This window comes from Rhincodon typus, chromosome 12 (assembly GCF_021869965.1).
Source record: "Rhincodon typus isolate 14 chromosome 12, sRhiTyp1.1, whole genome shotgun sequence".
Lineage (NCBI taxonomy): Eukaryota > Metazoa > Chordata > Chondrichthyes > Orectolobiformes > Rhincodontidae > Rhincodon > Rhincodon typus.
The window spans coordinates 38,088,747-38,105,370 of record NC_063343.1 but is presented as its reverse complement, the minus strand read 5'-3'; the positions used below and the strand labels follow the sequence as shown (position 1 = coordinate 38,105,370).

At 39.3% G+C, this 16,624-nt stretch overlaps 1 protein-coding gene across 1 annotated transcript in view; it reads right to left on the bottom strand.

Moving 5' to 3' along the window:
• LOC109912051 (glutamine--fructose-6-phosphate aminotransferase [isomerizing] 2-like) overlaps positions 1–16,624 on the bottom strand; it is a 55,306-nt gene that overhangs the window by 12,443 nt on the left and 26,239 nt on the right. The window contains exons 10-15 of the mRNA XM_048603972.1: positions 11,948–12,111; positions 9,970–10,065; positions 9,748–9,845; positions 5,733–5,853; positions 5,333–5,490; positions 1,461–1,575 (exon numbers count right to left, since the gene is read on the bottom strand). Coding sequence (XP_048459929.1) covers positions 1,461–1,575; positions 5,333–5,490; positions 5,733–5,853; positions 9,748–9,845; positions 9,970–10,065; positions 11,948–12,111 — 752 coding nt within the window. The remainder of the gene's footprint in view (positions 1–1,460; positions 1,576–5,332; positions 5,491–5,732; positions 5,854–9,747; positions 9,846–9,969; positions 10,066–11,947; positions 12,112–16,624) is intronic.

Here is a 16,624-nt window from a genome sequence, read left to right as displayed (position 1 = left end):
GAGTAAGTCCATGAGTGTGTGTGTGGGAGAGACAGAGCGAGTGTGCATGAGAGTGTGTGTGTGTGGGGGGGGTAAGAGAGAGAGAGAAAGTGTGTGTGAGGGAGAGAGAGAGAATGTGTGCGTGAGAGAGACAGACTATGTGTGTGTGAGTGTCTGAGGGGAAGAGAGAGACAGAGACAGAGAGTGTGTGTGTGAGAGACAGAGAGAGAGTGTGTGTGTGGGAGAGAGAGAGATTGTGTGTGTTTGTGTTGGGGGGGAGAGAGAGATAGTAAGTGTGTGTGTGTATGTGAGAGAGAGTGAGTGTATCTATGCATGAGAGAGACAGAGAGTGTGAGTGTTTAAGGGGGGGAGAGAGAGAAAGAGAGAGACAGAGACAGACAGACAGTGTGTGTATGCGTGAAAGAGACACAGTGTGTATGTGTGTGTGTGGAAGAGAGAGAGAGAGAGAGTGAAAGAGTATGTGTGTATGTCTGACTGAGGTGGAAAGAGACAGTGTGTGTGTCTGAGGGAGAGAGAGTGTGTGTGTATGTGTGTGTGTGTGTGTGTGTGTGTGTGTGTGTGTGTGTATGTGGGAGAGTATGTTTGTGTGAAAGTGTTTGTGTATGTATGTATGTGTGTGTGAGAGAGTATGTAGTGTGGTGGCGTCACCTGTAGTGCGACATGAACCAAAGATCCCAGTTGAGGCCATCCTCATGGGTACAACACAACTCTGCAGAGATGATATGATAAAGGGGCAAAAAAAATCCTTTCTCGGCCTAGGGTCTGAAAACAAAAGAGAGAATTTGATAAAATTCTCACAGTCTGTTGGGTTTCTTGTTGACAAAATCACATTGCTGTCGGAAAATCTTTCAGGTAAGCTTTGGCTCAAGTGGATTGAAACTGAGCTGGTTCCATGTCTTTGGAAAGCAGCCACAGTTCAGATTTTCTGGGATTTACTAAGTAGTCAATATACTGAAACGCATAAACTTTATCTAGCTCCCAAATACTTCATCGAAGAGATAATTTCCAGAGAGAGAGAGATTCGCCTTTACATGCATGCTTTAGAGGATTTTTTTCCCCTCAGATTCTATTCTTTTAGAATAAAAACCAAGATCAGAAAGGTTGCTGAGCAGCCATTAGTACGAGGCCCCATAGTTTCTTTAAACCAGGCATTTCAGCAGTTAATGGCGGTAATCTCCATATCTCCATATCTTATCTCCCTAAAAGCTTTTCTTGGCTGCTTTTTTCAAAATGACTTAAGTTTCTGAAACAGCAAGTAGCTTGGAGGCAACATTCAACTGTTGATCTATAACTTCAGAACTGTTCAATATCTTCCAGTTTTTTTCACATAGTCCATAAATATAGATATTTAGAACCAATAAAAGTATTTTACTTCATTTTAAATATTCCTAACCAAGAAATTAATTCATGGTTCCATAATTAAATTCTCAATGCTTAATTAGATATATAATGAAAATTACTTGGCAGAGTTTGAAGACCAGCGATGATCTCCTTTCTCCTTTGCTTCATAGATATACGATCCTGAGACATCATGAGACCAAACATAATCAAAGAAATAAACTGGCTAGTGTAAGCCTATAAAGAAGATATGATAAAACAGGTTTAGATAACCATTTGGAATTATGAGTTTTAAAAATCACAAATGCTTCCCATTGGAAGTGTTCTACTCATTATTAAAATTTTACAGATTACTCATTTTAAATAAACAAATGTATTACTTTATTCAGCAGCATATTTTTAGAATCCTATGTGTATAACTAGTAAAATACAGACTTTTGTACAAAACAACCAATGCCAGACCTATGCGGGCTTCAATTGTTTACTCAATAGTTTTGTTTTTCCATTAGTGGCTCTTATTATGTTAATCCTCATTACAGGTTTGAAAATATGAGAATATCATTAACAGAAACTTTTGGAGTGGAAAAAGCGAAGGTCAGTTAGTTTCTAGGATTTACAGAATGGCTAGTTTTTTTTTAATCTGTGTTTCCTTCTTTCTTTGAAATGCTTTATTTCAGACAAAAAAACACTGAGCTGAATTCTCCCTAAATTTAGTTGTATCAGTTTTGGGCAGTTTTGTAAAGGATTTCTCTACTGAGTTTTCTTGCACAGTTTTATGCTGCTGTCCTCAGTACCTCAGTACCACGTCTCCACATCATCATTCTTGCACTATCTCATGCTCTTCTCAAACTTCTGAAAGGGTTAATGTTGGAGACTGCTTTAAGTTTAATCCAATCTGAAAAAGACTTGGGTAACAGCTCAGGATCTTGTAAAGTGCTGACCTATACCCTTGGTCTCCTCATAGTCTTAATAGCAATGTTCATCTTATTAATGTAATTTATAACTGATTGCTATCATAAAACAAACTGCATCTTGTTTAAGAGCCTCTTTTTGTTTAGATTCACTTGGTGGCAGCAAATTATACCAACCACAAACTGAAAGTAGTTGATATTGCAATGCAAACAACATGGTAGCAGGAGTTCCAGAGGACTGGAGGATGGCTATTGTTGTGTCTTTATTTAAGAAAGGCTGTAAGGAAAAGCCTAGGAACTATATACTGGTGAGTCTGACATCAGTAGTGGGTAAGTTGAAGGAGGGGAATCTGAAAGATAGGATTTACATGCATTTGGAGAGGCAAGGACTGATTACAGATAGTCAGCATGGCTTTGTGCATGAAAAATCATGTCTCACAAACTTGATTGAGTTTTTTGAGGACATAAACAAAAAAGATTGACGAGGGCAGAGCAGTTGTCTACAAGGACTTTAGTACAAGACTAATTAGTCTAAAGTTAGATCACATGGGATTCGGGGAGAGCTTGCCAATTGGATACAAAGTTAGGGCGGCATCGTGGCTCAGTGGTTAGCACTGCTGCCTCATAGTGCCAGGGACCTGGGTTTGATTCCAGCCTCAGCTGTCTGTGTGGAGATTGCGCATTCTCCCTGTGTCAGTGTTAGTTTTTTCTGGGTGCTCCAGTATCCTCCCACAATCCGAAGACGTGCAGGATAGGTGAATTGGCCATGCTAAATTGCCCATAGTGTCTAGGGTAGGGTAGGGGTTGGGTCTGGGTGGGATGTTCTTTGGAGGATTAGTGTGGATTCAATGGGCCAAATGGCCTGCTTCCATACTGTAGGGATTCTGTGAAAATTGGCTTGAGGGTAGGAGACATAGGTGGTGGTGGATGGTTGTTTTTTTAGACTGGAGGCCTGTTACCAGCGGTGTTGTGCAGGGATCAGTGCTGAGTCCACTATTGTTTGTCATTTATACAAATGATTTGGATGAGAATTTAGGAGGTATGGTTAGTAAGTTTGTGGATGACACCAAAATTGATTGTACAGCCAACAGTGAAGAAGGTTATCTAAGATTATAAAGGGATCTTGATGACTGGGCTAGTGGGCTGAGGAGTGGCAGATGAACTTTAATTTGGATAAATGCGAGGTATTGCATTTTGGTAAAACAAACAAGAGCAGGATTTATATGGTTAATGATAGGGTCCTGGGTAGTAGTGTTGCACAGAGAGACCTAAGAGTTCAGGTACATATTTCTTTGAAAGTTGCTCGACAGGGAGACAGAGTGGTTAAGAAGGTTTTAGCATGGTTACATTCATTGCTCAGACCACTGAGTTGGGACGTCATGTTGAGGTTTACAGATGTTGATGAGGCCATTTTTGGAGTACTGTGTACAATTCTGGTCAACCTGCTATAGGAAGGATATTACTACATTGGAGAGAGTTCATAAAAGATTTACCAGGATGGTATGGAACTGGAGGGTTTTAATTATAGGGAGAGCCTGGATAGGCTGGGACTTTTTCACTGGAGCATTGGAGTTTGAGGGGTGACCTTAAGAGGTTTATAAAATCATGAGGGGCATAGATAACATGAAGAGCAAAGGTCTTTTTCCTAAGGTGGAAGAGTTCAAAACTAGTGGGCATATTTTTAAGGTGAGAAGAGAAAGATTTAAATGGGACCTGAGGGGCAACTCTTTCACACAGAGGGTGGTTTGTATGTGGAATAAACTGCCAGAGGAAGTGTTCGATGCAGGTTCCGTTACAACATTTAAAAGATATTTCAGTTGGTACACAAATAGGAAAGGCTTACAGGGATATGGGCCAAATGCAGGCAAGTGGGACTAGTTTAGTTTTGGGAAACTTGGTCAGTATGACTAGTTGGACAAAACAGTCTGTTTCCATGCTTTATGACTCTATGATTCTATAACAGTGAGTATTCCAGTGGACCCAAGATCAGAGATTTCCAGTGTACCTAAGAGCAGTACTGCACATTTATAGCTTTAAATACTTTAAAGTTACAGGAGTAAGCCATTCAACCCCTTGAGCCTGCTCCGTTATTCAATAAGATCATGGCTGATCTGACACTCCTCATGTCCATTTTCCTGCTTTTTTTCATAAGCCTTGATCCCCTTAATGATCAGGAATCTATCTCAACCTTTCAATAAGCACAGGGACTGTACCCCTACAGCTCTCTGTAGCTAGGAGTTCCAAAGACTCACAACTCTCTGAGAGAAGAAATTCCTCCTCATCTCAGTCTTAAATTGGCACCCCTTTATTTTGAGCCAACCCTGCTGGTCCTAGTTTCTCCCGTGAGGGGAAATATCCTCTCAGCTTTTACCCTGTCAGGGCCTTTAAGAATCCTATACATTTCAATGAAATCTCCTCTCATTCTTTTCAGTTGGAATCAGTACAATCTCAACCCATCTAATCTTTGCTCACAAGACAATCCCATCAGACCATCCAAGCAAACCTTGCCTCCAATGAAATTATATCTTTTCTTAAATAAGGGGATCAAAACTGCTCACAGTATACCAGATGTAATCACATGCGTACCTTGTATAGTTGCGATAAGACTACTATTCCCTGGTCTGTTTCTTCTCTGCAAGTTCTGAACAGTGCAGGATGAAAATTTTCAACTTCTTGTCCCCTATTAGCTATGTTTAAGTTCCGCATGGCCAAGCAATTTACACCTGTACACCTGAAAGCAGTGTTCATCAAGATACAGTAGTAGATATCAATTGTTAAATCTGACCACTGTTCAAAGTTCGCTCAATTTTTAAGAATCTATGCTTATAACTCTGTTTTTGGAAAATACAGCACCTGGCACAAAAAAATTTATGTAATTTAAAGTTTGGAGCAGTAGTTAAGGAAATTCAGATGGGTTTTAAAAAACAACTTCCTTGGTAAAACTGATTTTACCACACTTCTGTAGGCAATGCAAAACTAAAAGTAGACAATAATGGATTGTTTAAACAACCACAAATTGCTGAAGTATTCAAACAATTAACACAGGGTTATATTGTATATTTTTAAAGAAAGAACTCATTAACCTTTGTGCTCGCCACTCCAATTTCAGGTCCAGCATTAAGATGGATTCCACAATCAGTTTCTCGGGAAATAGAGCTTCCAACCATATTGGTGATGCCAATAGTCAAAGCACCATGACCCTTACAGTATTGTAGAGCCATGAGAGTATCTGCAGTCTCACCTGTTAATTAGAAATGGATGTCAAATTGTATTATTTAAATAATCAGTTTTGTTCAATTCAAATCACTTGAATTGCAGGAATGTCATTAATTTATCTTCTGCTGTTCAATAATTAGTTTTCGAGTTATTTTTTCAGAACAGCAGAAAGAATATAGTCCTCAAAATTGCATGCAGTTGTAAAAATTATCAAAGATATAACAAGACACCAGACATAGACTTCCCAAAATGTGTTTGAATGCACACCTGACTGGCTAATAAAAAAGCAGACATCATCTCTGAAAACTGGAGTACTTCTGTCCAAGAAATCACTGGCAAGTTCAACCATCACTGGCATTTCAGTCAGTTCTTCCAATACTTGACGTGTCTAAATTGAACAAGAATATTGCGTATAATAATCAAACAGAATGTATGAGTCTACATTGGCTACATGCAAGTTACCCCCTAATTTTATTTTGTAGTAGACAAGGTTTTTAAGTGGAGCAAAAATAGAAGTTGCTGGAAAAGCTCAGCAGGTCTGGCAGCATCTGTGAAGAAAAATCAGAGTTAATATTTTGGGTCCAGTGACCCTTCCTCAGAACTGTTCTGAGTAAGAGTCACTGGGCCTGTTAACTCCGATTTTTCTTCACAGATGCTGCCAGACTGGCTGAGCTTTTCCAGCAACTTCTGTTTTTGTTCGTGATTTTCAGCATCCACAATTCTTTCGGTTTTTAAGTGTGCAGCTGTTGCATAAACTTAATTGGCCTGACTTATGCAGGGCTGCCTATGAACCTTTGAGTTGCTGCAATTCATGTGGCTTAGAGAACTTTTGGATTTGTGAACTAAACTATAACTATTCACAACCACATCTGTACCTGTGCATATTTTAAGTCAGTTTTATTTTTAAGTACTCTAGAATCATTCGTGGATTTTCAAGGATGAGAAATAAACTCCACATACAACATGGAATGCACAGAACTGAAGTACAGAAACAGGCCATTTTGTTGCAGGTTGAATTTTGGCTAGAATATTAGGAGGCCTCAATTTTTTAAAATTGGATAATGTTGTGAGATCTTTTACATCCATGTATTAGTCAGATGGAGCTTTGGCCTAATGCCTCTCTGTGGGTTTTCATGGCTAATAATCATAAGACATGAATGAAATAACAAATTTTCCTTAAACCTGCCAAAGCTTGACAATTGGCCCTATGGATCTCTAATCAGAAATGCAACAAGGTCAGCTTGTAAATGGACTTGTATGGTATTTTTAGAGCCTAGCCAAATCATGAAAATGTTTTTGGGGAAATAAATATGACATACAGATCACAGGCTTTCTTATGTGGATAGTAGAGACAACTATGGATGCGCGTGAATGGATCTCATTGACTACATAGTTGACTAAGAGGCAGCAAGTAGGTGTTACAAACATTGCGATCCACTCTTGTTTATCAGGAATGTGATGAAAGGGGTTGTTAACAGAGTTATCAGCAGGACATCTGCTCTCTGATGCTCAGTTTGGGTTCTACCAGGGCCACTCAGCTCCTCACTTCGTTACAGCCTTGGTTTAAACATGGATAGTAGAGCTAAACTCCAGAAACGAGGTGAGGGTGACAGCACTATACATCTCAGCAAGATTTTACACAGTATGGCATCAAAGTATCCCAGCAAAACTACTGCCAATGAGAATCAGGGGAAGCCTCTTCAGTGATTGGAGTCTGCCCGAACACAAAGAAAGATGGTTTAATGGAAGTCAATCAACCTAGTCCTTGAACATTGCTGCAGGCGTTCCTCAACATAATGTCCTTGGACCAACCATCAGTTGCTTCATCAATGACCTTTCCTCCATCAGAAGAGGGGATAGGGATAATGAAGTTCGCTGATGATTGCACATTAGCTGTGATTCAAATTATAACACAATCCACGTCTGTATGTAGCAAGACCTGGACAATAGCCAGTCTTAGTCTAATAAGTGGAAAGTGACTTTTGCACCACACAAGTGTCAGGCAATAATCAATTCTAACAAGAAGAACTAACCATTGCCCCTTCAGATTCAAAGGCTTTACCGTTGCTGAATCCCCACATCCTGGGAGAGTATCATTTACCAGAAACTGAATGGAGCAGCCATATAAATACAATAGCTGCAACAGGTCAGAGGCTGAAAATTCTGTGGCACATATCTCACCTCCTGTTTCCCTACAGCCTGTTTACTTTTTGCAGGACACAAATCAGGAGTGTGATAGAATAATTCTGGATAAATATAGCTTCAACAACATTAAAAAGGCTTGACACTATTCAGGACAAAGGAAACTGTTTGATTTGATTCCATTTAACACTTTCAACATTCTTTTGCTGCGTCATCCACAAAGGCAGTAGTGTGTACCATCTTCAAGGTGCACTGCAGCAACTCACCCAGGCTCCTTCAACAGCCCCATCCAAACCAGTGACCTTTATCACTTAGAAGTACAAGAGTAGCATATGCAGGAGACCAAAACCACCTATTGTTTAAGCCATGGTGACTCGGAACTATAGTACTGTTTCTTCACCATCATGGGGTCAATACCCTAGAACTCCATTCTTGACAGCTCTGCAGATTTGATTATATCACATAGCCTGCAGTGGTTCAAGAGATAGCTCACCACCTCCTTTTCAAAGGCAATTAAGGATGTGTAATAAAAGCTTGTCTAACCAGCAAGCCCCACATCCCATGAACAAATAAATTTGGTTCTCCTTCCACAACTCCAAACAGGAAATGCAGGTACAGCAATAGATGATATTTTAAAAGCAATTTCTAGGTATTCTGCCCCTCCCAACCTGTACTTGTGGAATGTGGTGGAAATTGTGACAACATTGCAGCAGTCCCTGGAAAAGCACAGGACATTGCTTACTTCTGCTGGCATTACAAGGTGCTGTAGTGGCAGGAATCCCCTCAGCGTGAAAGTTAGCTGCCAGATTTCTTTCCAGCTCAATTTGACTAGCATGAACTTTTGGAACTACCAATTTGGCAAAAGACATTTACATTAAATAAGTCCTTCTTAAGCAGATGTTTTAACAATTTCCTTCAATTAATCTCAAACAAATATTTGTGCATCGGTCTCCCCACCCCACAATCTTTTTAATGCTGCTGTTCCTAACATCAAAAGTGTGAATAAGGAAGACATGTAGTAAGGATTAGTACATAATTAGGATAAGCTTTTAAATTCTGGAAAGGATCAAATACAATGAATGAGCAGTCTTTCCAATTGAATCATCGCTGTACTGAAAAGCAGACCTCAGAACTTCTGCACAGTCAGTGAAACATTTTTTTTGAGATTCTGGCTTCTTTGATAAAATACTCCTGAAAAATAACACTCCAAACAGTTCTGAGCACTTCAACCAGTCTTTAAGGAGCCCTGTTTAAAATTAGAATTAGAATTAGGTTTTATTGTCACACGTACTCACATGAGCACAGTTTACAAAGTCGCCACTTACGGTGCCATCTTAGATACAAAGGCACCAAGGTACAGGATCTTAGGAATAAATTAGAAAAATAAGGAAATAAAAGGTTCAGCATTACAGTCCTTCATGCCATCTTAAGTATCAGGTACCTGGGTCCAAAATCTTAGGAATAAAGCAGAAAAACAAAGAAATAATTATGGAATTAATGGAGCTCATGAGATTATTCTAATTTTCATTTCAAAGTTCCAGATGGAGTTCTATAACAAGCGTAAGTTTTGCATATCCAAGAGGTATTCCTATATGTTTTAAGAGGGCATGTTGTCCACTTATTTACATCTTGCATATAGGCTTTGGATGCCCAAAGGGAAACCTAAATTATTTGATCATCAATTCTGTGCAAAATAAAAACTGAAAAAACTGCAGATGCTATAAATCAGAAACAAAAACAGAAATTGCTGGAAAAGCTCACAGGTCTGGCAGCATCTGTGAAGAGAAATCAAAGTTAACATTTTGGGTCCAGTGACCCTTCCTCAGAACTGATTAACTCAGTTAAGAGGAAGGGTCACTGGGCCCAAAATGTTAACTCTGATCAATTCTTGTAGATGATAAGTTGTTTATTGCTAGAAATGGGCAATTAAAGTTGCCTTAGAGTGTTAAATATTTGGTTAAGTGATGTCAAGTGAAAGATTTTTATTGGAGGTGGGAGAGAAGAATTGAAAAATGAACTAAATTTTATGAGCTAATAGAATAAATCTAAAACAGTGTTCTGAAAGATAGTGTGCTGAAAGGCAGCTGCAGCTTAAGATTTTGAAAAAGTGCAAAGCATCATGTTGAATATTCAAACTTACTGCAACTGCAGAATGGTAACTAGTTCCACAGCCAATCAAAAGCAAGCGCCTGCACCTTTTTATGTCTTTGAGGTGGTCTTTCAATCCACCCAGTTTAACTGTTAAAAAAAGAATGATCATGAAACACAACAGATCTTCATTTGTTAGAAATTGTGCATTCAACATCAGTTGACAAGTTGACCAATAATCATGAAAGTGGCTTTTGGTTCAAGAATACAATACCTGTGCTTGTTTCAAAGTTTACTCTTCCTCGCAAAGTATTAACAACAGATTCTGGTTGCTCAAAAATCTCTTTCTGCATGAATGTACTGAAGTTACCTGCATCAAAAAAAATTGAATGTACTGATACGCTAATACACTTGAAAATTGACACATTAATAAATGTTTAAAACATTCAAATCAACTGTTCAATTTACAGCTCATAAATGATAATATAATAATTTATTATTTACAAAGAGCTGCAGGTCATCCTCAATCTAGCAGAGGATATAAAGATCAAACAAATAGGACTGAGAAATTTAAGGAAATAATTTAAATGTAGCTGAACACGAGTGTACATAAAAGTTGTAGGGAAAATAAAGATTTATACGCTCCTTCAGCAATATCCTAATTGGAATCTGCACCTAGAAAATTACTCAACAATTCCAAATTCACCAGCATTTTACTTAATCATTTATTAAGCCATAGATTTCATAGAATCCCTACAGTTTGGAAACAGGCCATTCAGCCCAACACCACCCCTCTGAAGAGCATCCCACCAAGACCCATTCCCCTAACCCTGCATTTCCCATGTGTAACACACCTAACTAAACATCCCTGCACATCTTTGGACTGTGGGAGGAAACTGGAGCACCTGGAGGAAACCCACACAGACACAGGGAGAATGTGCAAACTCCACACAGATAGTTGCCCAAGGCTGGAATTGAACCCAGGTCCCTGGTGTTGTGAGGCAGCAGTGTTAACCACTGAGCCACCGTGCCACCCAACAAGCCACGCTGGATGAATAAATTCCTTCCTTTTGTAATTAAAAAAGACAGAAAATGCTGCACAAAATCAGTCGATCTGGAAGCTTTTGTGGAGAAAGAAACAGAGTTAACAATTTAACTTCCTGACCTGTTGTCAGAACCCAATACCCTCCTTTGATACCTACAACATAATGAAAAGTTAACAATGTGTATGATGCAAATTTATGGATGCATTCTAAAGACACAAAAAGTACAGATGAAAATTTAAGCTCAGAAAAACATTAGAGGGAAAAAGCTACCAGATTAGAATAGTAAAAAAAATTGAAAAATTGGTATGAGAATACTAAAAGTACAAAAGAAATAGGGAGACAAAGGGACATAGGTAGGGAGAGGTAAGATATGGTTCTCAAAAATGCTACAAATTCATGTTGATTTTACTTGCCAAAAATTGCAAAGAACTGCAGATGCTGGAAATCAGAAACAAAAACAGAAATTGCTGGGAAAACTCAGCAAGTGAAGAGAAATCAGAGTTAATGTTTCAGGTCTAATGACCCTTCTCCAGAACTTTAGATATTCTGATGCCTACAACATAATGAAAAGTTAACAATGTCCACGATGCACGAAGTTCTGAGGAATTCCAGCAATTTCTGTTTTTGATTTTACTTGAAATGGGTTTCTATTACCTTATTCAGTGAAATAAATTTATGGTCTAAATAGTTAATGGTGGAATCTGATGTCTTAAAGACTACTCCTAAGGAAAGCATTATTACTATCTTAGTGATATGTGTAATATGCATATTTCAGCATTACAACATGAAAAGAAATCCATGGAATTCTTATTAAGTACATTAGTGATCCACATAAAATACCGGCAGATTTCATTGACTGATGTAGGCAAACAAGTCAGCATTACAACATGAAAAGAAATCCATGGAATTCTTATTAAGTACATTAGTGATCCACATAAAATACTGGCAGATTTCATTGACTGATGTAGGCAAACATGAATTTATTCTGAGATAGTAGGAATTGCAGATGCTGGAGAGTCCAAGACAACAAGGTGCAGGGCTGGATGAACACAGCAGGCCAAGCAGCATCATAGGAGCAGAGAGGCTATCTGACTTGTCAGCAGGGAAAACAGAGGTCAGCTACGTTCATATATACTGTAACACATCTACAGATGTCTGCTGATTGGTTTTAACTGGGTTGCATATTGACTTTTAAACTCCTCTCACCTTTCATTATTTGATGCAAATCCATTTGCAGTGTGTGTATGGCTCTTGATGTTAAATCACTCACTGATCTTTCAATACGGTGAATGGAAAGGCAACCATTAGCCACTGCAGCAACGTCATCATCTTCCAAAAATATAACTTTGTTTGTATGCTCAATGATTGCACTGTTGAAGGATGATTAAATAGTATTGCAATTACTTAATAGGGAAAGTTATATGTTCAAATAACAGCATAATTGTAAAAACAAAATATGCACTGCACTACAGTTATAAGTTATTTCTTGTATATGTGTATCGCAGCAATTGATATTTTTAAAATTTATCAGGTTAATATTTTTTAATTCACTCGTGGGATGTGGGCACTACTGGCTGGCCAGCATTTATTGCCCATTCCTAGCTCAAAGAATCATACAATCCATATAGCATAGAAACAGGCCATTCAGCCCAACAAGTCCACGCCGCCCCTCCAAACAGCAGCCCACCCAGACCTATATCCCTACCCTTTCCCTATAATCCTGCAGTTGACCTCGAGAAGCTGGTGGCCAGCTGCCTTCTTAAACTGCTGCAGTCCACTTGCTGTAAGTAGACCACAATGCCCTTAGGGAGGGAATTTTAGGATTTTGACCCAGCGACGGTGAAGGAACGATGATATATTTCCAAGCCACATGGTGAGTGGCTTGGAAGGGAACTTGCAGATGGTGGTGTTCCCATGTATCTGCTTGCCTTGTTCTTCTAGACAGAAGTGGTAGTGTGTTTGTCTCAGGATCTTTGGTCAATTCCTGCAGTGCATTTTGTAGCTAGTGCACACTGCTGCTACTGAGGGTCAGTGGTGGAGTGAATGGATGCTTTTGGATGTGGTGCCAATCAAGTGGGCTGCTTTGTTCTGGATGGTGTCAAGCTTCTTGAATGTTGTGTGAGCTACAGCCATCCAGGCAAGTGGGGAGTATTCCATCACACAGCTGAATTGTGCCTTGTAGATGGTGGACAAGCTTTGGGGAGTCAGGAAGTGATTTGGTTGCCACAGTATTCCTAGCCTCTGACTTGTTCTTGTAACCACTGTATTTATGTGGCAGGTCCAGTTGAGTTTCTGGTCAAGGTAACCTCCTGGATGTTGATAGTGCGGGAATCAATGATGGTAACATCATTAAATGTCAAGGGGCAGTGATTAGATTGTCTCTTATTGGAGATGGTCATAGCCTGGTATTTTGTGGCACGAATGTTACTTGCCATTTGTCAGCCCAAGCCTGGATATTGTCCAGATCTTGTGCCATTTGAACATGGACTGCTTCAGCATCTGAGGAGTTGTGGATGGTGCTGAACATTATGCAATCATCGGCGATCATCCTCATTTCTGATCATCTGATGGAGGGAAGGTCATTGATGAAGCAGCTGAAGATGGTTGGGCCTAGAACACAACCCTGAGGAACACCTGCTGAGATGTCCTGGAGCTGAGATGACTGACCTCCAATGACCACAACCATCTTCCTATATGCCATATATGACTAAATCTAAAAAGTCTATTCCAGATATGAATTTATGTTTTCCTCAGTACAGCACAAAAGCAAGACACTTTTCTTGATAGTAGCTATTGCAATTTCAGTGTTACAAAGCACGCTGAGATATTTTACTACATTAAAGGTACCATATAAATGCAGGTTGTTTCATGAAACTAATCAATAAAAACGTTGTCTGCTAAAGAAATAACCAAGAAAACAGGAGCAGGGATGCATTGTTGTGGTTATACAGGGCCTTGGTGAGACCGCACCTAGAGTATCATGTACAGTTTTAGTCTCCTTTCCTGAAGAAGGATGCTCTTGCTCTCAAGGGAGTGCAGCGAAGGTTTACCAGGCTGATTCTGGGGATGGTGGGTCTGACGTGTGAGGAGAGATTGACTAGGTTGGGATTATTTTCACTTGAGTTCAGACGAATGAGGGGATCTCAGATACTTGTAAAATTCTAATAGGACTGGACAGGGTAGATGCAGGGAGGATGTTTCTGCTGGTGGGTCTGTCCAGAACCAGGAGTCATAGTATGAGGATTCGGGGTAGATGCTTTAAGACGGAGATGAGGAGACGTTTCTTCACCCAAATAGTGGTGAGCCTGTGGAATTCATTACCACTGGAAGTAGTTGATGCCAAAATATTGAATATATTCAAGAGGTGACTAGATATAGCACTTGGGGTGAATGGGATCAAAGGTCATGGAGAGAAAGCAGGATTAGGCTATTGAGTTGGATGATCAGCCATAATCATGAAGAATGGTGGAGCAGGCTTGAAGGGCCAAATGGCCTCCTCCTGCTCCTATCCTCTATGTTTCTATGTTATAACAATGCATTTTTATAACAGTTATCACATCTGCAGGACATGCCACAATCAATTAATAATCACATTGAAAGTCAGCCCCTATATAAAGTAGGCAAATGCGGCAGTCAATTTCTATGGAGAAAGGTTCCATAAATAAGCAACTAATGTGTACATTCTTGTTATTTGAATGAGAGAAGACAATTGCCTATGACACCAAAAGATCTTTGCTCTTTTTTAAATAGTGCCATGGGACCCTTAAAAAGTAATCAAATCACTGGATGAACACACATTGCCGCAATTTCAACTATGGATTTGAAGTCAAGTACATCCAACAATGCAATGCTTTCTCAGTGCTGCATTTAATGTTCAGCCTGGTTTATATCCTAAACATACAACCACCTGATTTAAGGCTTTACCATTGCCCAAGCCAATCTGACAATTTATAACACAATTTTTTTCTGAACAGTTTCAGAATTTAGTTTCATTTGATGTACAGCTGCTTTGGACATAAATGACTATCCACATAGTGACTTTTTCAATGACAATTGATGGTAGGTCCATGCCCACTGTCACTGACTTTCAATAGCAGGCTTTTTTTCCTCTTTTTTCAACTGAATTTAAATTCCACCCTCCACCATAATGGGATTTGAACTTATGTCCCTGGAACATTACTGGGATCTCTGAATTACTAGCTCAGTAACTTTACCAAGACACCACCATCTTCCCACCTCCTTATGGTGATACCATTATATATCTGATTATCTCCTCTGGTGTCAGATCCTACTTTGAATAGAAGGAAACAGTTTTTCGGAATAGTGCAATGAACGAGGTGAAATTCAAAAGTAAACAGTACAAAATAATGTAAGAACAGAAAATACTAGTTAAAACTGATTTACTAGTTCAGGTGTTAGTAGCAGATAATGAAGTTTTAGCAAACAATGCTTACACCTGCCAACACCACAGCAATGCAATTTGCAACATCCTTTGTTTAATTACTTAACGAATAAAGTATGATTGATATGTTCCAGGTTTTTTAAACAGATAATAAGATTCTACAAAATACAGGAAGACTATTTAAATCATCAAAGTGAAGGCTCAGTGAAGTTCAAGGATAAAAACAAAACAGAACAATTGACCTATGAAACAAATCTACTGGAAAAGTAGTTAATGTTCTCAATTAACTTCATTAAAAGTAAAAGATGGATAAACATGAAGTTAATACCAAACTCAATATGAAGGATAGATCCAGAAAATCCTGTATTAAAGCAAAATACTAAAGAAGCTGGAAATTTGAATTAAAAACCAAAGTGCTGAGTAGCTTAGGTAGTATTTGTGGAGAGAAACAGCATTTATTTCAGTCAAATACTTCAGGCAAATCTTTATTGGTAATTAATTAGCATATCAAGACTATGAGCGAAATTTTCCCAGCGCCTGAATGACGCGGGCAGTGGTGAGTCAGTTGTTAAAAATGGTGAGATCAGAAAAATGAGATTTTTAATGTCAACAGAAATCCAAATTACCACTTAAGGTTTTAACAGTGAGATGAGAATCTCGTCATTTAGTGCCAAACAGCCTATTTGCATGTATTTACATCTCTTTATTGCCCATTCTTGCCTCACTTATACGCAATTTCTCACACAGCACTAAGAAGCCTGATGGTGACAATTTCTGACATGATACATGGGGATTACAGGTTGCTGCTAGCTCCTCTCGGTGTCTATGTTGGCCAGCAGTCCTGAAAACCTCGGGACATGGATAGAAACTGCCTACATCCTTCATCCATGAGGGCTGGTTTCAGCCCTGAACCAACCTCACCATATCATGGCACATCTCTGACTCACTTAAAGTACAGTTGTCCACTTTAAATCTTCGGGGCATATTGACATCTTGTATTGTAATGTTCCTGTTGGGACACTTTACACACAGGGACAGGCGAACATCACAAATTGCAGCAGGCTGCATTTCAGTGAAATCAGTTTGCTGTCTTAACATTCACTTATTTTACACGTACTTGAATAGTCATAGCATTTCTACCTTGCCTCTTTGCACATTGCTGCCTGTCATGTTGCTGTATGGCACAATGGTATGTCATGTCACAATTGCAACATGTGCCTGCAGCTTATTTGTTTATTTATACTGAACGGACGTCAACCAAATGGCCATGTCGCAAACTCCAGGACAAGTAGTCCTCAGTCAGGGGGAAACTGCTTTCAGTCAAGGAGTACTGGCACAATTAGGCTTAATCATGGGCATCATGTGAATCAATTTAGGGGATTGGACACAGCCAGTCAAGTGCTTGGGCTGATCGGAGTCAGAAGATCCGTATCATTACAGTCAAGGGAGAGGGCCATAGTCAACCATGCAGGTCCAATGCA